At 38.6% G+C, this 22,093-nt stretch overlaps 1 protein-coding gene across 5 annotated transcripts in view; it reads right to left on the bottom strand.

Moving 5' to 3' along the window:
- The window catches only part of ltbp1 (latent transforming growth factor beta binding protein 1), a 125,781-nt gene that overhangs the window by 23,008 nt on the left and 80,680 nt on the right, over window positions 1-22,093 (bottom strand). For 2 of the 5 annotated variants that reach the window (XM_063490931.1, XM_063490932.1), the window contains exons 10-17: window positions 19,540-19,662; window positions 15,945-16,109; window positions 13,758-13,919; window positions 11,131-11,153; window positions 9,126-9,228; window positions 5,146-5,232; window positions 2,720-2,845; window positions 719-838 (exon numbers count right to left, since the gene is read on the bottom strand). In XM_063490931.1, the coding sequence (XP_063347001.1) occupies window positions 719-838; window positions 2,720-2,845; window positions 5,146-5,232; window positions 9,126-9,228; window positions 11,131-11,153; window positions 13,758-13,919; window positions 15,945-16,109; window positions 19,540-19,662 (909 nt within the window). The remainder of the gene's footprint in view (window positions 1-718; window positions 839-2,719; window positions 2,846-5,145; window positions 5,233-9,125; window positions 9,229-11,130; window positions 11,154-13,757; window positions 13,920-15,944; window positions 16,110-19,539; window positions 19,663-22,093) is intronic. The other 3 variants (XM_063490934.1, XM_063490936.1, XM_063490935.1) reach the window with 3 other exon arrangements.

Genomic DNA, 22,093 nt, shown 5'->3' with positions numbered 1-22,093 from the left:
GGAGTGGCAAAGTGCTAAAAGAGTAGAGATGGGCACACCTTTGGTGCCTGCTAGAAATAATAGCATTTCCAGGAAAGCATGGGAAAATGTTGTGTATTCTTTGGCGTGGTTTGCAATTTTATTTCTCAACTGGTACAGGTGTACAACTTTGCATCTGTTTCCTGAGTTGATCCCTTAATGTTTTGACCGCCAGACATACGCACCATGAGGTTAAAGGTTATATATAAGTGTTCTCTAGGCCATTAATGGCTTATACTGGAAATTGGCACACATAACGGTTTCCTGTTGGTTTTCTGATGATCATAGAGATTTTCATACATCGCCAAGCTTTGCTAGCAACCAAATACAATATTTTAACTATGTGATCAGATAATTAAAAGAAATTTGTTAAAAATGAAAAATCAGAAACAGATGAAAACCTCCCCTGGTCTTTCTCCATGTGTTTTCAGGCAGTCACTGTAACTGTAACTCCTCCAGTCCATGATTGTGCGCCAGGCTCAAAGTAACACAACCTTTACTCTGCACTGATCAGCAACCTAGGTACAACTCAGACTTCAGCCTCTGTATGATATTAGTGCAGCATTAATATATGTCTTATATTACACACTGTTTAGTTTAGTTTAGGCACATTATTAATTAAAACTGATTTAAAGGAGTCTTGCACTGCAGTAAGGTCCAAATACACAGACATGTACATGTTAACAGTGTAAAGACCTACCCACACACTGGCCTCCTTGACCCAAGAAGCCAGACGGACAGGAGCCACAGGTATAGCTACCAGGCTCATTGTAGCAGATACCAGAAGGACACACTAGCCTGTTTTCACATTCATCAATATCTGAGAACACACAAATAAGCTGTCACAACAAACATGTTCAAAAACGGTCATTCAGTATTCACTCTTCTTTTAGCTCTAGTTTTAGTCTCTACCAGCGCTCTCTGGCTCTGTAGCTGCTGAATCCTTCTCTGCATGTCTGTCTGTGGTTTGGCAGACATTCATCGGCTTCACTGTAAACAGCTGAGTCAATAAAGAGCAACATTTCTAAAGCTGGTTCACCAAAACTAAATTTTTTCCACATTACCAGCTGTGGTAATGCAGACAGACAGAAACTGTTTAACACTCAGAGTTCTAAGTCATCACAGGTGACACACCTAATGTTATATTTTGGTGAAAGACAAGACTGACTGGGACCTGGTAGAGACTAAAAACAAAGCTAAAAGACTGCAACAAGGATCTCACACTTGGGCAGTATCAATATCACAGGGCATTTAAAAATCACAACAAATACATTTTGTTAAAAACAAACAAAAACATATCCCTTAGAACAGAGTTGATGGTGGTTGTTGCAATGTAAAAAGTACCCGTGTAGAAAAGTTCACCAGTCAAATATGCATCGTAGGAAATTTTATACACCACGGTGTGATGATTTTTACTAGAACATCTAAAATCAATACTCCTGTTTTTGTCTGCTTTGCATTAATCTTATTAATAGACACTATGGTTGCAAACCCACATGCATATAAACCTCTCAAAGAAGTCATAATCTGATCCCCGAGCCTCTGCAGCTGAGCAGAAGAGATTTTATTGCGGCTATGGAGAAATCATCATCACGCCTGTTTGCCCTCTGAGCCCTAATTCAATATCATTTTGGTGGGTGGGGAGAGCTGCATTGAAACGGCAGGAAACCACGTAATGACACAGTGCATCATATTCATATCCCAATAAGGCCAATGAACCGGGAGGAGGGTGGCGCTGATGTCGGTAACAGTGTGATTGTTGGTCTCGTCCGAGATTCCACCAGCTTAGAATTCCATTAGAATGCACTTGTTAGTGAGCGGAGCTTTGTTTGACCAATGCCAGATGTTATAGATGTGCACAGCATAAATACTGTCCTAGTGCCTGATTTACTTTGACTTTAAATGTTCCTCCATGTCTCACGTTTATTCCAGAACAGGATACAGCATATGGTGAATAAGTTTTAAATATTTATTTGCTCTGGGGCTCCAGCCTAACAAACATATTAGTCTATAATAAATTATAGTCTAGGTTCTTAGCTCACTGACTATATTAAGAAGTAGGCAGTAAGTCAGAGTAACTAAGAACTAAGAACATAATTCATGATAACTCACAAACTTCTCTTCAGTCAAATGTACTGGTCCTTGAACTAAGATTCTTGGGTCTTGGGTCTAATCCAGCAAACCCACGCAGTGCCTATGGCTTTTCACGCAGTGGTTGTAAAACTTTTCATTTTTTATGACCTACTTCGGAAGCCAAAAAAACGCTCACACTCTACACAAAAAACCTCAGAAAGAATACAATTGTTATAAAGAAAGTAAATAAAATTTTCTAATGTGTTTGCCTTTATTTCACTAATAATTAACTTCCTTTTTCTGACAGAAGCTGGTGGAAAGATGCTGATTTGTTAGACTGTATCTAAGTCCCATGAACATTCAGACCTCATGGCTGTCTGTGATGAGGATTAAACTTTCAGACAGTATATGGGGAAGCTGGAAACAGATCACAAGGAAAAAAAGAGTGTTGAGAAAACAGCCATTTGCTGTTCATGTCTTTTGGACATGGGCCATTCATTTCACCTATCATATCTCAACTGCAGGACACTGATTCCATGAGCTTTGCTAAAATCATGTTGCCTTTGCTCGCACTACACATGGCGTACAAAGTTTGTTTAACTTCAACTCTGACCAATACATTCCTTACCTATGCAGGTGGTTTGGGCCTCATCCAGGTGGTATCCTTCATCACAGTGGCAGATATAGCTCTCAGCTGTGTTGTAACAAATCCCATGGCTGCAAATATAAGGGTTGATCTGGCACTCATCTACCTCTGGGCCAGAAGAGAAACAGGAGAGCACTAATGTAGCAGCACTTTTAAGAGCTAATAATGGGTCCCATAAGTTACTATAAAGAGCTGCAAGGAACCACAGCATACCATTAATGTACCACAAGTTAACAGCTTAATAAAAAAGCATCACAAGTTCACATAATCTACCACAAAGTAGCCGAAAGCAACTGACTGCGGAGCAGGTGACGGAATTAAAACCATATCACCGACAAAGTGTTTTATTATTGGCATTTAATCTCAGCATATCGTGAAGAAGGTCAAATAAATACCTTTTTGTACATTGCAGTTATCCTTGTGAGCTGCTTTTCATAGTAAATCCTTTTCAGTTCATCAGTAAATGATTTGAGATGTGAGTTTGCACCACAGCAAACATCTTTGACAGTTAGCGATTTAGTTATTTTCCAACTGGGAAAGCTAAGATGTAGATTAGTTCTGCGCTAACAAGTGTTACTGGACATCAGCCAATAAGTTTCTCCAAGTTTTAAGAAGACTCTATGGACAACAACATACACACTATATATAACACAAAGTCCATCCACAAAGTGCAGAGACACATACAGTCAGAAGTATTTGGACAGTGAAGCAATTTTGCTCACTTTGAAGATCTGATTGCAGAACTTCAGCTTACATTAAACACTTTTGGAATTACAGTCATTTTTTTTTCAAAAACCTGCAAAAATCTGACTGTAGTACTAAACACAATTCTTATATTTAAAATTATTTTAACTCGTCAGTTACCTTTGAGCCTCAGAAAATGGAATATGTATAAAATGGCTGAAAGGTATAAATATTTGTCATTTTGATAAACCCCTTGAATTAAAGCTGAAAGTCACCTTAACTAATAATTCTAGTTTTGGACTGAATCACATTTATCAAATACATTTGCCTATTCATAGATTCTTCTATATTTTGTGTACAATATGTATCTATGTACAATATGAAAAAATAATATAAAATAATAATATAAATTTATTCTCTCAATGACTTCATGAAGTCTGGAGCCTTTCCAGCACACTTGGAACATAAAGTTCTTGGAGAAAGTCTTTTTCAAACTTTAATCTTTTAGTTCAGCATTTCACTCAATTTGAGGGAAATGTCCCCGCGCAGAACCTGTGGAACTCCATAATTAAACTTCGTGGGAGAAGATGATTCCTTATTTAGATAAAGAAATTGGAGTCAAGACAGATGAGCCTAGAGAAGACTTTTTAAGTAATAGTTTAATTACTGCCACTCTAAGGTGGAGAGTGAAACATTAATTAATACTAGGATTTCTTTGAGCAGTCTTGCAGAGAAGATTTGGTGAGTTTTTCATGGGCACAACCCACATAGGTAACTCTGGTCCTCATTTTCCTTACAAATGTGGCACTGCTTCAGAGGAAATAAACAGGCTTTCCAACAGTATAGGATTAATTGCCAATAATAATTGTTACAATAAAGAAATAATCGACCAAACACAAATTTCCTTACTTTCTGTGCTAAGTTTAGTTAGGGTAAAGGAATGCTTGGCTCAACACAGCTCTGACTTTCTGCCAGCCTGGCCACCGTGCTGAAGAGAACCAGCACGGTGGGGTTTTCTTATTTTCTTCAATCAGTAATGAATAATAAGATGTCTCTGTAGATTTATGGATTGCATTTGGATTGCATCCAGGTTAAATGAAAATCTACTGAGACACTATTTCTGCTCTAGCTTATGGGTTATCTACATTAAGGTCCATATTTGGGAATTGTACCAGGGAGTCAAACACTTCTGATCCCGGGCTTTCTTTGTCAGGGGAGCCACAGTATTCGGGGTTGTACGAAAGACGTAAGACTTTTAACAAGATGATCAACCTGCCTCGCAGGTTAACATATGAAACATACGTTAACCTGCCAGTACAAAAACTGAACAGCAACATTTAAAAGCAAGATTTAAAAATCTAGTTGGTATTGGTATGACAAATAACCTTCAGTAATAGTAATAAATCACACAGCAATAGTACATTCATGTAGTTGTAAAAAGCATGATAATATATTAAGTAATCCAAATACGTTACAAAATACATTTTGGGGCATGTATTCTGTAACCTGTAGTGGAATACATTTTAAAAGTAACCTTCCCAACACTGTTTGCAAATTACTCGGATCTTTCCTAAATTGAAATGGTTCATCTCTTACGAGGTAGACACCAACTAGCATTTACACAATTACAAAAACCTGGTGCAAGGAAAAACAGAAAACAGAAAAAACACACACAAAAGAACAAAAAAAGTTTGCAAAGAAAGAGTGAAGAATGTTTCAGCTACCTGCTGACTGGGTAGGTGCGATGTCCTGGCCTGCATTAGTTGGAAGAATCTCTACTGGTGCAGGAGGAGAAATCCTCTCAACCACTTCTGTTGAACCAAAAATGAAAACCACAACACAAGCCATTAGTTCTAGTATGTATGTAGTTTATTCTTAATTCATTTTATTTCAACATATTCATTTTAAAAACATTCACAATTTACTTATAGCTTAACACTGAACTGTAATTAACTATTAAACTAGACTGCCAGACTGGTGTCTCTCCTAGAGTGTCTAAGCAACAGAGCACCAAAATCATACAGCAGAGTCTAAGTGGTACCTTGGGTTTGTATAAGAGTCTTCACAGATGGACATGCGACAGACAAAATATAATTCTCATTGTTTGGCAAGGAAAGACAATGCAGTTTACAGCAACTTTGGGTGTATTCATACAAAGCTGAAGTTATAATGAGAGAGGTCACAGAGGACCAGACCAAATCACGCCCACAGATATGCACAGACCTCAGTATGATAGCAATGCTTAGAAATGCAACTCTGAATGCATATCTCTAATCTGACGGTTAAGACCACAGACACTAGGGAAAACAGATTGGAGACTGCTCCACAACATGTGTAATCAATAATCAAATGCAATCTCCTTGTATTTGAAATGGTCCCTTCAAAGATGGGAACCAAATCTAAGATGACTTACAGCCAATTGTTGTCTTTAAAACACCTTTAAGAGTTTGAGAAAAGAGAGACACAACAATTGTTAAGACTGAGGCAGTCTGCTATCAGTTTTTGATTACACGGGGTCAAGTTGGCACTGCTCTGCATGCATTAAAATCATGATTAACTCTAAAAAAAAGTCAGATTTGTTGTTGTCTGTTGCAAATCTGGTGCTGTCTACATTAGAGGCATACAGGTGGATCACAAACAATCTACACATCAGGCACGGTTCTCAGTCACAGACTGGGCCGGAAGTAAACACAGTAAATTTATATACTTTATACATTTATAAATAAACAGATACAACTAGTTCATTTCATTAATGGCCAACACTGTGCCAACAGCAGTGCAGATTTGCAGCTCAAAAATCAGGGAGTGAGTAATGTACTGACAGAATAATACAGTGTAAGCATAGTTGCATTGCTCTCTGAAGACAGCATGGTAGCTCAGATCAATCAGGCTGAAGATCAATATGTTTATGACCTAAGGGTGAACGGTTATGTTAAAATTACTGGAGATGTTTGTGGACCTCACAAATGAGTCTAAAACCTATCACAATCCCATTAATACATGCATTTTGACATTCATGTGTTTTGTAATAGCACCAATCAAACCAAATAAATGAATGTGACTAAAACTCTGAAACACTTTAACCCACTCGGCTCACAGTAAAAAGGAGCACGAGACGCATCGTCTTATCATCTCACAGGATTCTCCTTCTCCCTCCCTCTTATAGTCCATTAAGTTTATTTCAAGTCTGTTTCATTTCAATAAATGCCAGGATTACTGTGGAGAAGCAAAATGTGAAGCTCTAAACAGTGAAAAGACTTAGCCAACATTCTGGCACTGCGCTCACAACGTCCCTCCTGTTTAAATAAATCAACACTGGTAGCAGCAACCATCACACACGTCTTGCAAAACAAGAGATGCTCCTCAGTGTTGACAATCTGTCTGCTTTCATAAATTAGACGGTGCTTAATTGCAAACTTTCACCAATCTATTTGAGAGTGAGTGCAGTCAGTCGGACAGAGAAACGTTGCCTCCAATGTGGCGACCTGCAAAAAAGTGGCTGCCCAGAGGTTGATGGTGCAGCACCCTCAACCACTGGGCAACTGCTTTTTGTTGCAAGACGACTTTGTTTCAAGTACTCGTATTTGGCCCCAGACAGCCAAAAAATTCTGTGCAATCACTCGCCAACCATTTTTTTCCTGGTTGCATGGAGCTTGTCATGCTACTTCTACTCGTGTGTGACTGACACCTAAAAAAAGAGAGATGGGGGAACCACCAGTGGCAGTTAAACCAGGAAATACAACACTAGAGTGACTAGATTATCCACACTAGGTAACATATAAGGACAATGGAAAGGATAATATCACCTGATCTTATATTCTGCACAAATGTACTGAAACCTTTGGTACAAACATCATGAATGACAGAATTTCTTTTTTTTTTCTTTTTTTTTTTACTAACAGAGAGGGCTCCTGAACAGGCACATTTAATTTTTGTCATAACCATCACTCATTACCTCAACCTGCTTCTGCAAAAATGTGATCATATGACCTCAACTGTTACCACTTCTTAATGTCCCAGGGAGTACCTTTGGCAAGAAGTTTAACAGGTTTAGAAAGGACAGCCTTGTGACTATACAGAAGAGAAATTTCAGAAAATAAACGATTATTCTTGGTAAAAAAGGCAGTAAGCCCAACAAAATTTACAATCAATATTACATTATAATTATTACTGTAAGCCAACACAAAAAATAAATAACCCACCCCCAACGAGCTTCTGTGGCTTACCCTCCCTGTGGAGGTATTCGATGATCATCATCTGAACAACTCTCAAGTCAGCTGTCTTATACGTGGTTGTGGTTGTGTGCAGTGAAGTGCACCGAGACAGTATTCAAACTGTACAGTTTTTGAATAGTAATTAACTCAAACTTGAAATAATAACTTACTAAATACCAAATAACTTACTGGTATTTATGAGATATAAGCAAAAAAAATAAAAGATTTAAATTATTCACTTTGTATAATAAATATACAGTATACGGACAAAAATACTAGTCCAACTACACATTAAACCCACAGAAGCTGCTGTGGAAATCCATGCCACTGTTTTTATACTGATGTCAATGCCAGAGGAGGGGAGGAGCATTTATTTAGTCAGCACACCATTGGTGTGCCATGTACCTCAGCACTCAACAAGCCTACTCTGTTCCTATATGGCCACTTTGTGGCTAATTTGCTGTGGTTCCTAAATCATTTCCAACAGCTCCGTCTATACTCTTTTACTTTACCCTATGATCCAAAACATATAGTTTCAACATTCTATAAGCATGAATTATAAAAGAAATTTACCGTAATGCTTTATATATATTCTTTATTTATATATATATATATATGCATTGTGGTTGTAACAAATGATTTCAAGTCTTATTAAGGGTTTGCTGTAGACTTTGTGACAAGATGCTACTGAAGAGCATGTTGTCAGATGTAGCCCTTGCTTGTAACATGTGGTTTAAAAAACTTCTGATATTGATGGTAAAAATGTACAAGTTGTGCCATCAAAATAGGACTTTACTCACCAATCAGTGACATTTCCATCGCTACAATAAAACTACAATACAATAAAACCTGTGTGCAGTTAAGACTAATAAAGTGATCTAATACTGGGTTTAGATGAGGCAATATCAAACTGATGATGCCTATCCATACCATAAATAGACATCAGGGACATAATTGATGGTTTATTTTGTGTAGTCTGTGGATACCAGATGACTTGAGCAGATGGTAAGATAATGTGTTGTTAGCACTGATCTTCTGTGCCCTTCTTTTAAATTCTTACTACCTCGGTCTTATCCCTCTGTGCATCCACAGCACAGAGAATTTAAAAAAAAAAACAACAACAACAACTCATTTTTAATGTTCTGTTTGTAGGCTTTATGGAACCCAGTACAATTAGTACCTAACATACTGCTTGGGATACCAGTTTTACAGGCGTGTTTCCAGTAATTACCTAGTACCTCTTTTACAGTGATATTGTGTGTTGTGAAAAACAGCAAGCTATGATGGTTTGAGACGAACATATCATTGTCATGTCAATAACAAGTTTTAAAATGACTCAGTAATCACCATCACTGAAACAGCACTCTTTTCAGACCACTGGATCAAGATATATTAAACCCAAGGATTAAAAATCGCTTTGTCTGAGCCCATCATAAACTCGATGAGCTGAGTCTGAAACTGCTTTGAAGTTTAAAGGGCAAAGCAGAAACCTGGGTAAGGTGCCTCCATCTTGATAGTGGAAACACCCGGAGATAGCTGGGGCTGGATAGGTTCAACTACTGGACTAATGCTACCCACAGGAATTACCAGCTCCTTCAATGAAAAGACACAGACAACACCAAAGACATAAAATCAACATAGCACTGTATACATATACTGCTCAAAAATATTAAAGGAACACTTCAGCGTATATAATCAAGTCAATTAACCTTGGGATATTGATCTGGTCAGTCAAATAAAAAACGGGGTGGTTAATCAGTTTCAGCTACTTTGGCATTAATGAAATTAACAACAGGCGCACTAGAGGGGCAACAACGAGACCAACCACAAAACAGGAATGGTTTTACAACTGGAGGCCACTGACATTCATCTATTCTGACTGTTTTTTCATTTGCCTAGGGTCAGTGTCACTACCGGTAGCACAAATAGTCCAACTCCTCCAGGATGGAACATCAATACAATGCTGGACAGTTTGCAGTGTTTCCTAGCACAGTCTCAAGAGCACAGAGGAGGCCCCAGGAGACAGGCAGTTATTGTAGGAGAGCTGGACAGGGCCATAGAAGGTCCTTAACCCATCAGCAGGACCGGTATTTGCTCTTTTGTGCAAGGAGGAACAGAGCTCTACAAAATGATTGGTGTGAATGTCTCTGACAAAACAATCAGAAACAGACTTATGAGGATGGACTGAAGGTCTGACATCCTCTAGTGTGTCCTGTGCTCACTCCCCGACACCGTGGGGTGAGACTAAAGGGTTGGCATTTGCCATAGAATACCAGAAAGTACAGTTCTAATACCAGTGAACTCTAATACCAGTGAACCAGTGAAAGGGTTACATCCAGATTCACCCTGAGCGTATGTGACAGGAGAAGCCATAGAGAATGTTATGCTGCCTGTAACATCATTCAGAATCACTGGTTTGGCTGTGGGTTAGTGATATCCATGGAGTCATATCCATGAAGAAACGCACAGGCCCCTACATGCTAGGCAACAGCACCCTGACTGCCATTAGGTAATGGGATAAAAACCTTGAATGCATCATTAGATCCTCCCAGGTCCCTCCTTGTGCACGACAATGCCCGGCCTCATGTGGCAAGAGCATGCAGGTAGTTACTGCAGAATAAAGAAATTGATACCAAAGACTGGCCTTGAGTTCCAGTCTTGCCTGACCTAAATCCCATAGAACACCTCTGGGAGATGATCTTTCTGTCAGGCCGATAGCATCAGCCTGTGCCTTAGACTGTTCAGTAGCTCAGTGATATCCCGAAATCACCTGTTATCTCTTTAGAAGCATGCCCCAACCTTGGCACGTGGGGATGTTACAAACGATTGAGTACCACTTCAAATTGTTCACATGAAATGTTGGCAAAACGGATTAGCCTGCCACATCCTTCTTTCACTTTGATTATGGAGGGTGTCTTTGAATTAAGTTCTCTGTAGGTTGATCATTTTCATTTGCATCAAACAATGTGGCATCCTTTCATTCCTAACACATTACCCAGTCCATATCTGTATTGATATCTGGCAAGATTTTTCCCCCACTGAGATCTGATGTGTTTTCAAAGTGTTCCTTTATTTTTTTGGAGCAGTGCATCTTTAGCCAAGACTCATCATTTAAGCCTCCTACTACTTACGTCATGCAATGCAGGTACTGTGCTGAGAAGCAGATTAGCATTTAGCTTGCATGGCAACTGGCTGCAATTTAATCACAGAGCAAGAATAAACAGCTTGGCAAAAGGGAGCTAGAAAAGCGTGGAGTATCCAGATCTGGGACCATGTCAAAGATTTCAGTCTGGTTCTTAAAGTCTACATGAGCACATCAAAGATGTAGAAATTGACTTGCTGTTCAACTGACCAGCCAAAGTCATGCAGCAATGTTGCTGATTTCATGCAAATGTGATTTTGAAACGCTTTTGCAGGTAAGTGTATTTGCTAAGCGTATGCAGGCAAACTGCTTTTGCATTTTCACTCTAAAGAGTGAAAAGGTACCAAACCTACCTGCTCTGGTGAACTGGTTGCTACTGACCACAAAAAAAAAATACAAACAAAAACTTTGAGTGAAGGTTTGTGATAATGTAACGTAGCTCAAACTTTTTTTTTTTAAATGTCAGATTTAAGACACTCAAGCTAATCAGTCAAAAACTGTTTCGACATCATAAACACTGAATAACTTCAGACTTTGCTTATTGCTTATTAGCTGTTGAAATGTTGTAAATTCTTACCAATACTGCAAGAAAAGTAACAAATGCTTCCCAATCACAGCATTTTGGTAACACTTTATATGAACAACACACTTATTCAGCATTAGTAAGGTATTAGTTAATACTTTATTCATTAATTATAAAGCTATATGCTCCTTATTTATTCTCCTTGTCATCCATCATTATCTGTCGGTCAGAAATTCACAAGAATTGTTACTTTTCTTGCAGTATTGGTAAGAATTTACAGCATTTCAACACCTAATAGGTCTTCATACAAATTATGTTCAAGGTCACAGTTGTTGTTCTCAGTACATTTAAATTCTCATTAGTTTGCGCAGCTGTGGCTCATAATCACAAGAATTCCCCTTATCCAGAACAAGATCCTTCTTATTGCCCTTCAAAAATAAGGCAATTGTTTTATGTGAAACGCCTCAATTTCATCAACATCCAACCTTTGTTTAAGTAAATGCTTAACGACATATATACAGGTCCATGTTTGAAGTTGTGAAAAGATCATGAACAGCACACACCACATTTCCAGGTCTCAAGATGACAAAAGTAAAGATTTAGAAAAAAAGCAAAAATATCTCCTTCTTCCACCCAGCACAGCTTTTGCTGCTTCAAAGTACCAATATGTATGGCTGCCAGGCACCTCATTACTTTCTGGTGGTATCCAAACACTAATCTGCACAGGTTTAGGGTGGTGGATTTTTGTCCGATTGTTTTTTGCGGCCTGTCCTCTGTGCCTGGAAAACTCTGTACTCCTCTGCTCCAGCAAAGCTAAACAGTAATTTGGTTTCTGTCTGGCTTTGGCTAAGATGTTGCAAAGTTTCTCCTTCCCTTGGTGGCTGCCAAGCATGTCCTGAATAATAACAGGAGAGGATGAGGCTCCTCTCTCAGGCAGGTTTATCTCCCCTTTGCTCTCTTTTTGATGGCTTGTGGGCTGGGCTTTTAACAGGGAATGAGTGCTCAGTCAAAGCACTTTAATCCATGTCCTCTACAAACAAATGTCACAAGAGGGATGTGTTTCTCAAAATCTGGCTTCCTAATCACATGCAAGAAGATCATAAATCAGAGTTTTTAATGTTACTTTACAGTTGTAATTTGCAAACGTGAGATTCCCGTTTATCCCACCGTCTCGGCATTTTTCACCACGACACTGATAAATTAATACCACACTTCAAACAAAAGCAAGTGGGTGTAATTTGTTACACAGCTTGATCTTTTTCACATTTTCGGCATTCAATAAAGTGCAAAAAACATTTTCTCTCTGCTGCACTGCATAAATGCAATCCATCAGATATATTTGTTGCTTTGACAGCACATTGAGTTCAGGCACTTTAAAGTGTGCCAAATAAAATACAGCTGTGGAGTATTCACATCTTAATATCTCAAGTATCTAACTGCTGCACCACAAATTCTGCAACAGAGGGCAAGCTGATGTCTTTCTGAGAAAGACGGTGGGTTTTTCCCCCCCAAATGGAGACTATAAATACTGCATAATATTCTGTACAAACAAGTCGCACTAGGTCCATATAATGATTTATTCAAAAGTAGCAAATCAAATGTAATAAGCCACCACTTCTGTTCAACAATGGTTGTTCATAGAAAGAACATAGAAGAAACCAAAGAGTCACTCCACAAACACACGGCACCCCATAGGAGAGCCACCTCAAAAGGAAAAGGCTGAATCTGCACTCAGAGGACAAAGGGCAGATTTTGGACCGAGAAAACAAAAGGTTGGAAAAATAAGTAAATGAGGCCATCTGCATCCACTGAGAACAACCATTGTTGAACACAGACGGTGACCAGAGGTGGGACACTTCATTACTGTACTTAGAATTTTAAGCTGTCTGTAGTTTACTTCAATACTTATTTTTCTGATGACTTTTTTTCTCCATACAATGTCACTGAGAACATGCAAACTGCACACAGAAAGACAAACATCAGCAAACACACAAACTGTTTGTGTGCAGTTTGTCTCACAGTGTGTCTGCAAGCTGACGGTCCAACTGCTGCATTTCACAGGAAGAGAAACGAGTGAGCAACTTTATTTAGAGATGGAGAAAGTTTAAGACAGACAGAACAGCAGAGGAGAGGAAAAAGTTGTATTTAAAGGTAAGCGCTCAGATATTGGATGTGTTTTGATAAATTAAAATAAAATAAAATATTTTTATACTGTGTAGCATCCTGCAAGCAACAGTTTAGTGCACAAATTTGAATTTAACCTAGTGATAATTAAATTCATTTACTGAATTCCATTATATATGATCTAGTATAAAGACAGCATAAATAGAATACTGTTAGTGATACAAATCAGCCAAGATACCTAGCTCAATTATTGTGTTTCCAAACACATAAAATAAATAGACTAAATCAACTAAACATGCACTGGTAATTAGCTATTAATATTGCAAGACTCACCTGGTATAATCTCTTCCGGTGTTCCAAATGCCTCCACAGGTCTCTCTGGTGTTGGTAGGGGTTGTGGTGGGTCAATGGGCTCCTGATAAACTGGCTTATTGACAGGAGGATTTGGCAGAACAGTGTAGCCCATTCCACCAGGACAGATTTCTTTGAACTTAGCTGCATGACAACACATGACATGAGTAGTTAACTCTATATCTGTATTCTTAGAACGAATACAAAAGCACCAGAATAAAATAACAAAATAAAATCCACCATTTACCAAGTAGAGGGTACTTTGAACACATCTCTGGTGAAGAGAAAAAAGTTGGCCTCCATGAATACACAAAGCATTTTATGCTCTACCTTCACACAACTTTCCATTTTTGCTACCTCTCTGTTCCTTCAAATCTATATTAAGTAAATGTCCTAGTCTTATCAAGATAACTTCCACCCTTCTCTTGTATAACAATATAAAAAGAGAAATGGAATGAGATATTAAAAAAGAGGAAAAAGTGATATTTAACTAACTAAGAATGCAATAACTAAATACTATTAAGCAGTCAGTTCCCACGATGAGATAACAGAGAACCCACCATAAAAACAGTGGACTTTTCTTTTTCACTGAACAAAACACCTTAAAATTAGTAGAAAAAACAATTTAGAAATAGAAATATATGACATATTTTGATTGGAGTTTGATAAGCGACACACTCAGTAATGTTTCAGAAATGAGGAAAATCCCAGGCTGGAACATGTCCATATCCAGCCAATGTATTTTAGAATCCTAGCTTGTTGTTTAATGTCCTAGCTCCTGGGTTCTGTATTTCCAACAGTGTCGCTGTAGACAAAAATACTTCTTTGACTGTTCATTTGTTCTTTCGAGAAAAAGGATTTTACTATTTGCTTAACTATTTTTTAAAACAACAGTCCATCTAATATAAGTTGTATGTGTTGAAAAGAAAGGTTGAGCCTGTTTTGCTGCATCACAGGCTTCTTTCTTTTTGACAGATTCAGGTCAGATTTGAATCCCAGCTTAAGATGTGCAGAAATAATTTCAGTTCCAACTGTGCGATCCTTGTACAAGGAAAGACTGATGTTTTTACATAAACATCTTCACAGTTCAGCAACACTATTTTCAATCTAGTGTTTCTCTTCATCTTAATTAGTAAAACACAGGTGTAGCTCCTGCATAATGATATTATTTCTTACTGTTGGTATCAGAATCCATTTGTACAACACTGCAGGGTGACGTATAACGTGAATGAATAACCCTGACTCTTCTAACAGCGGACCTTGCAGCATGCAATTAAAACCGCCAGCAACGTGGCAAGATGTGTAACATGTGAAAGACACAGAGCAGCAATTTCTAGTTATTTTGTGAGCTTTGTATGACAAAATATCTGTGATATTCTCTGTAACTCGTCTTTGTTGCTTAATTGAATATTCAAGATACAACCAGGAAAACACGCAGGACCATCACAAGGACTTCATTCTACCTGTTTAGCCTTGTTTAAATAAAGGATGTATTTGGAATGTTTCCGCATTTTGTTTGTTTCTTTTTTGGTAAATTTACATAAAGTAAAGGTGGTCGAATGAATGAAGACAGACTTATTTGTTACGCATGCTTTTAGACAATAGCGTGACGCTTTTCATAATTCTCAGTACAGATACATAATAGATAATCTTGAGTCATCGTCACAAAACATGAGAATTAAAAGCAACCTGAGACAGCTGTCGGATTAGTGCTATATAAACAAACTGAAATGAAAAATGAGATGTGGGTGCCTTTAACAACATAAGGGAATGCAACTACCTAGAAATACCAACCATCACTTTGTAATTAAATTCCAGGAACATACTGAGCTGTGTCGAAACAAAGACAAACAGGCAGGTGACATAAAACAAATTACTGCAAAAGGTTTTTCTATTCTAATCTAAAAGCAACTCTAAAAGCAGCTATTCAGCCAAGCTGTGAAACCCATGCAGACAGAGAGTGGCAGAATAACAGACTGGGACATAAGTTCAAGCTCATCATCATCCCAAAGGACGGAGCTTTAGAGTTTGCTGATTTGCAAGGCGTAAAAGTAAATTATGAGACTGCTGAATAGTGTTTTTCATCGTGTTTCCTCCATAGAAGTCACAACAGAAGGTTTGGGGCCTTATTCGGGCAGGACAACTATCCGACATTTCTCGGGGCCTTACCTGTTCCTGGAGGGGGGCATTTGTCACAACGAGGGCCCCAGGCTTTGCCCACACTGCAGCAGCAAAGCTGTTTGCTCAGCTGGGCAGACACTGGGTGCAAACATTGCCTCCCTGAGCTGACCAAACGGAAGCAAGCCCCCTTCTCCTCTTGGACGGGTGTTTTGGCTGAAGAGGAGCACAGAAGGAGGGCAAAGAGGAGGGAGGAGGCGCAGGAAGTGGCACACCAAAGTGCAGGAGACACAAACATGGAGGAAAGAGAGGATAAAGAGTAAAGAAGTCCCCTTCACCAGAGCAACCTTCCCCCCGTCACAAACGCAGTCTAAATATATGTCTAAAACAAAACCAGAGTACATTAAAGAGAGTACATGTTTTACAGCAAGAGGCGTGGCAACCACATTTTGGTGCTGGTACAAATAACTACACACACATTTAAATACCAGAAAGCAAAGACCACATGATGAAGGAAAAACTTGGGGAAAAAATGAACATTTTCATGCCAGTGCTTCATGCACTACCAAAGTGCTGGCTGAGATGAAGGCATGCAGAGAGTTTGGGCTTGGTTTATATGTTCTAGGGCAAAAATTAACAAATAAATCCACAAATAAATGCTGGAAGCAGTTCTGACTGGAAAACAGACAAACTAATGACCCCCACGGGCAACCCAGACTGATTTCCTTTTTCCCAGAAACATTACCTGAAGTAAATCATTTCACTTACTGGTTAAATACTTGACCTATTTTCCCAACAAATACCTTGATTAAAAACATCAGGAATGACTGAAGTAAAAGTCAGAATCAGGTTTGCACAGTTCATTCTCAAAGCTAGAAAAAGGTTTGTTTGTTTGTTTGTTTGATTTTAATATTTTTAATGCTACTTTTGATGCCATTTGAAAATTTGCACAAACCTTTAAATGACATGTATCATAGTAACATTTAACAAATAGTTTGAAGAATATGGTGAGGTTGAGACTACTCGTGTCTGTGTGTGAAAATATCAAGCTGAAGTCACATCCTTATTCATTTAGAAAGATGAATTCTAAGGTTTTATCTATCAGGACATAATAAACCTAATCTTCTCCTGAGCAGCTCTTAATACAGGTGAATACAAACTACATATTACACCATGTTCTTATTTAATTAAGAAAAACTAAGCCAAAATGCTTCAAGCACAAGTTCACTATTACAACTTCAAGATGAGGCCAGGTGCTGCTAATCAAATGCACTCGACTGGCCATCAGCAAATCAGAGCACCTCTACAGAGAACACGTAAGCTCCGTTTACCATGATGAGGTTAAAAAAACCCAACAAAGCCCTTTAGACAGGAACTGTGTCTAGGCATAGTGATCAGGAAAATTTCAACATTTAAAGTTCCCAGGAGCAAAATAAACTCAATTAGAATGAAATGGAAGAAGTCTGAAACCACTAAGATTCTTGCTACAGTAGGCCATCTGACCGAAATGACTTAATAGGCAAGGAGGGCCTTGGCCAGGACGGTAACTAGGAAATCAACAGCCACTGTGGGGTTTGTCTACAGAAATAGTACGACCTGCCAGAATGAAAACTAACCCTGCTGCACTGCGCCGGTCTTGCCTTTATGGCAGAGCGAGCCCCTCCTCAGCAAAACGCAGATGTCACCCAAAATGCTCAAAGGGCTGTGAGAGCGTGAGAAAAATCTTTCTGTGGTTTGAGGAGACAGAAATTGGGCTATTTTGTCTAAATGGTCTGAACAGTGTTTGCCAAGAAATAGCATGCTTGGTTCAGCATCTATTCATCATGAATATATTAGTGTGTATTCAGGATTTAGATAACAGAAGTCACAAAGCCCCGGACAACTGAGAATCTCACAGTTTAGGATACCGTATGCTTCAAACATATTGCCCACCTGTCCCCCTTACACTAAAGCAATGTAACAATAAGTGTGAAGAAAAAGATACAGCATGAAAAACATGTAAATCATTGGGGTACTCTTTCAGTGGAGTGTAGGTTTGAGGAGCCCTCTGCTGTGCCTTTCAATTAATGAGTAGTAGTAACGAATGGACACTGGGCTTTCATTAGCCACAGGAGGAAAAAAGGCACAGTCACATGCACCAACCTATCTATCCTGGGGCTGTCAAAAAATGGATTGATTGTCAGATATTAACCGATACTGAAAGTTAATATCGATGCATCAGTATAATCATCAATGTCATCTTTGCCTCCTCCAGTTCACACACAACTTCAGGTCCTCCCCTCACTAACAGCCTAAGTAGCTCACATTCACAATGCTAAACAACACTGTAGGAGGAATTTCAAGAGAGGTCTGTAAAGCTCCCATTTCACAATACTTAAATACTACAGTAGTAGTTATCATAATTGTTAACCCGGCCCCATTTAACGATTGGCAGTTACCTAATAAACAAATTAGCTGTCTGTTATCATTAACATAGCGACCGTAGTTAAAGATGAATAATTAATGAATTAATAATAAAGCTGAATGGGTTGCAAATGAAATATTTAGTCATGGCAGAGCGCATTACAGACACATGGAGAACTGGGTGGATTACTGATTGCGTAGCGCAGCGGGGGAAACATAGCTGAGTTGAGCAGAGAGTCCAGAGTGTGGAGAACTAATCCGAGCACATAAAGAGCACATTTTGGAGCAGAGCAGCCAAATCAGATGGGTGTCAGGGTTGAAGAGCAGAGCTGAGGATGTACAAGCTGCAGACTGAGGCAGAGCAGTGTGAATAGGTGATGAGAAAGAAAGGCTGCAGGCAGATGTGGACAATATGATAAAGTTGAACTTTTCTACCTCTACAATCATTTATTAAAATGTCCTTCTTATCTTGTGAAAGCCAGTTGTGAGGTCAGTTTTAAAAAGCAGGCAGTAAGTAGTTCAATATTTCATAGTGAGTTATTTTAGCATACCTAATACCGCACAAAATACACTGTTAACTTTTCCACAATGTGTTTCCTCCACAAGAATCAAATAATTCTGATGTCTTTGTTTATTAGTAAGCTCTAAAATACATTGAAATTATCTAAATAATTTATTAAATGAATAGAACTTATAAACTTGATATTAAATACTTATTTTGTTAAATCTAACTATATTTGGAAAAATTGGCGGAAAAATACTCAATAATTGAACGTTATCAGTTATCAAGTATTTTCCTGGGTATCTGTATCGAGTTGGATATTCTAGTTTTGTGTTCATGCTCATTTATATTACACTGCAAAAGAAAGGCAATACATGCTCATGGCATGGTTTAAAATAATAACTTTAATAATTGTGCTCAAGTAATTGTCCAACTGGCTACAATTCCCAGTATTTACCGACCCGTAATGAGATATTTCGGTTTTGGCTGTGTGTAACTCTCAGTACATGCTTTATATAACTTGAATACCATGCTTGCATGAAGATCTGAATGAAAATCTTCATGCAAGCATGGTATTCAAGTTATCTGAAGATCTGAATGTGCAAATCTGCATATCTAAGACCAGCATGCAAATGTAATGCAAGAATCTTTTGCTCAGTCTGACACAGCTCCATTAGATGTTCTCAGTCTAGAATTATTGAACGAGCAACTGTGATGAAAAACTGTGATTGAAGGACTTACGTATGCACATGGTGAACGTGGGGTCAGGGACATAACCAGGTTTACATATACACCTGTAGCTGCCCAGAGTGTTCACACAGTTTCCATTTGGACACACACCCTGTAGCTGGCACTCATCTAGATCTGTGAATTATTGAAGAGTTGACAGTTAATTAAAAGGTTTTTCAAACAATTTCTTCACCTTGCAGAACTAACCCCCCCCCCCCAAAAAAACACCTGTTATACCTGAATTCATATACATTCATTAGTGCATCAAGTAATAATACTATCAGTGCTGTTTGGTGGTCCTGGTTTTTAAGGCGAGAAGGGCACAGTACACATATACACATTGTGAAAACACGCTTGGACAGTATGAATAGCAAGGGTAAGTCTGGAGGTTTGCACAGCTTTGGTAACTATTGGTGGTTCAGTGGTTAGTATTTTCCACCCTCAGCATGCCTTCAGGTTCCAGGTTCAAATCCTGGCTGGGGCCTTGCTGTGCTCCCGCAGGAGTTTCTGCTTGCTACCCAAGCTTCCTCCCACAGCCCATGTCTGTATTGGCCACGGATGGTGAGGTTTGAATGCATGGTTAAAACGTGACCTGTAGTTAAACTGCTTTGAATGGTTAGTAAAACTAAAAAAGTGACTACATTACAACTAAAATGTCAAATGTTGTAGAACTGTATTCTTTCCTATGCAGCTCACTGTTAATGCTTTAATTTCCAAGTGTGTGAGTGATCATAGTCAGTGACACCAGTGTTGGTCAAGTTACTAGTAATTAGTAACTTGCATTTTTCGATTACTTCTCCAAGAAAGTAATCCCATTACTTTACTGATTACTTATTTTCAAAAGTAATTAGTTACTCTAATACTTTATTACTTTTCAAAAACATAATATACAACCTGAATACCTAATAAAGCAAAAGACCTTTCAGCCCAATTCTATTTTTTCTGCTTAATCCATCATATAAAATTGTTTTATTAGTTTGACTTTTTTAACTTTATGCACAAATAATTATATGCAACAGTCTCCAGCTGGAAGAAACATTTAAACCTATTTTCTGCATATTCCAGCATATAAAATAAAATAATTTTTGTGTTTACACTCGCTCTTTCAAATAGATGCAAGTAAAACACAGCAAAAAATAAATAAAATCAAAGAATCAGCAGCACAAAGTCCCGTCACTCTTAAATCTATTTTCACCTGTTTAGCAGGAGTGGGTGTGGGGCCTGTGGAGGTTTGCCCGGTGCCGCAGCGGTCATATCAGTGGGGGGATCCGGGGGTTTCTCTGTGAATTTAACATTCTCGTGGCAGCGTGCTCGGTGATTGCACAGATTTGAAGTTTAATTTTGTACTGCAGAAAGAAATTTTGTTCCCATGTGTACAGCGGACACAAATGCTTTTGTCACTTTTTACGGACTCAAACTAAACGATGCATAATCGTACTCTCTCCCACACTCCATATTATCCATTGTTGATCTGCACACGTCTGTTGCTGCCATGGACGTCGCATGCGCTTACGTCATTGTCATGAGACACGGTTTAGGAATGCAGTAACGCAGCGTGCTTACGGGAAAGTGAAAGTAATGTAATTACTTTTTTTGCAATAGTAATTCCTTACTTTACTCTTGAAAAAGTAACTGGATTACAGTAACGCGTTAACGCATTATCCAGTTTAATGGTGAAAAGGAGCTCAGCTGTTTCAGGTTGCATGTTTTGACAGCCTTCTCGGTTGATCTTTTTACTCCTGAGGTCCATCATGCTCCGACTAAAACAACCTTTATGCAACAACAACCTTTTATGGAAAAGCAACGGAAACATTTGCGAGTCAGCTGTTACTGATGCTAAATCTCTGTCAACTGAGATTGTAATTATTTTTAAACAGGAAATCCAGATGAACTCAACTGCCACCACTACACTGGACTATTATTGAAAAACTACTATGCTTCTTGCAAACATACAAACCACATTATTACTAGATCAATCGTTTTTAGAAAGTGTTACCAGTGCGTGGTATCTGCAATGTACTGCAGTAGTCTGTGATTGTGAAGAGAGGGCTCAGCATGAAGGGAACGCTGTTAATTTAGCATAGGTAGCATAGAGGCTAAGAGCTGTATGTAGTGACTAGACCCATAAGCAGTGGTATTTAGCCAGGATGACTCCTGGTTGTCTCTTTTGGTATCCCCACATGACCAGACACATATAAAATGGGTGGATGGTTCAGACTGTTTGTTCTTCAGCATTCGAAGCAGATGCTTGTGAATGTGTTTGTGTCTTTATTTTATATTTTGTGCAGTACCACACTTTGAATGTCATGGAAAAAAATGACTTCCTCTCCATGTTCTGAGCACCCAAGCAGAACAGTCTGCTGGAAAAGGTCAAGCTCCTCTTTTGTGGGTTCTTGTAAAAGAGTTGGTGCCACCAAACACTGGCCCACTTCCACTTTGCAGTTAGTGGTTTCTAGACTGTCATCAGTCAGGAAACACCCTGAACAATCAATGATTAAATTTAGCTTGAGATTAACACCACCCCTACACAGCTGTAACCTAATTTAAAGTGCATGCTGCATGTGTG

Source organism: Pelmatolapia mariae, linkage group LG13, assembly GCF_036321145.2.
Source record: "Pelmatolapia mariae isolate MD_Pm_ZW linkage group LG13, Pm_UMD_F_2, whole genome shotgun sequence".
Lineage (NCBI taxonomy): Eukaryota > Metazoa > Chordata > Actinopteri > Cichliformes > Cichlidae > Pelmatolapia > Pelmatolapia mariae.
The sequence above is the reverse complement of the archived record's forward strand: the minus strand, read 5'-3'. Positions and strand labels throughout refer to the sequence as shown.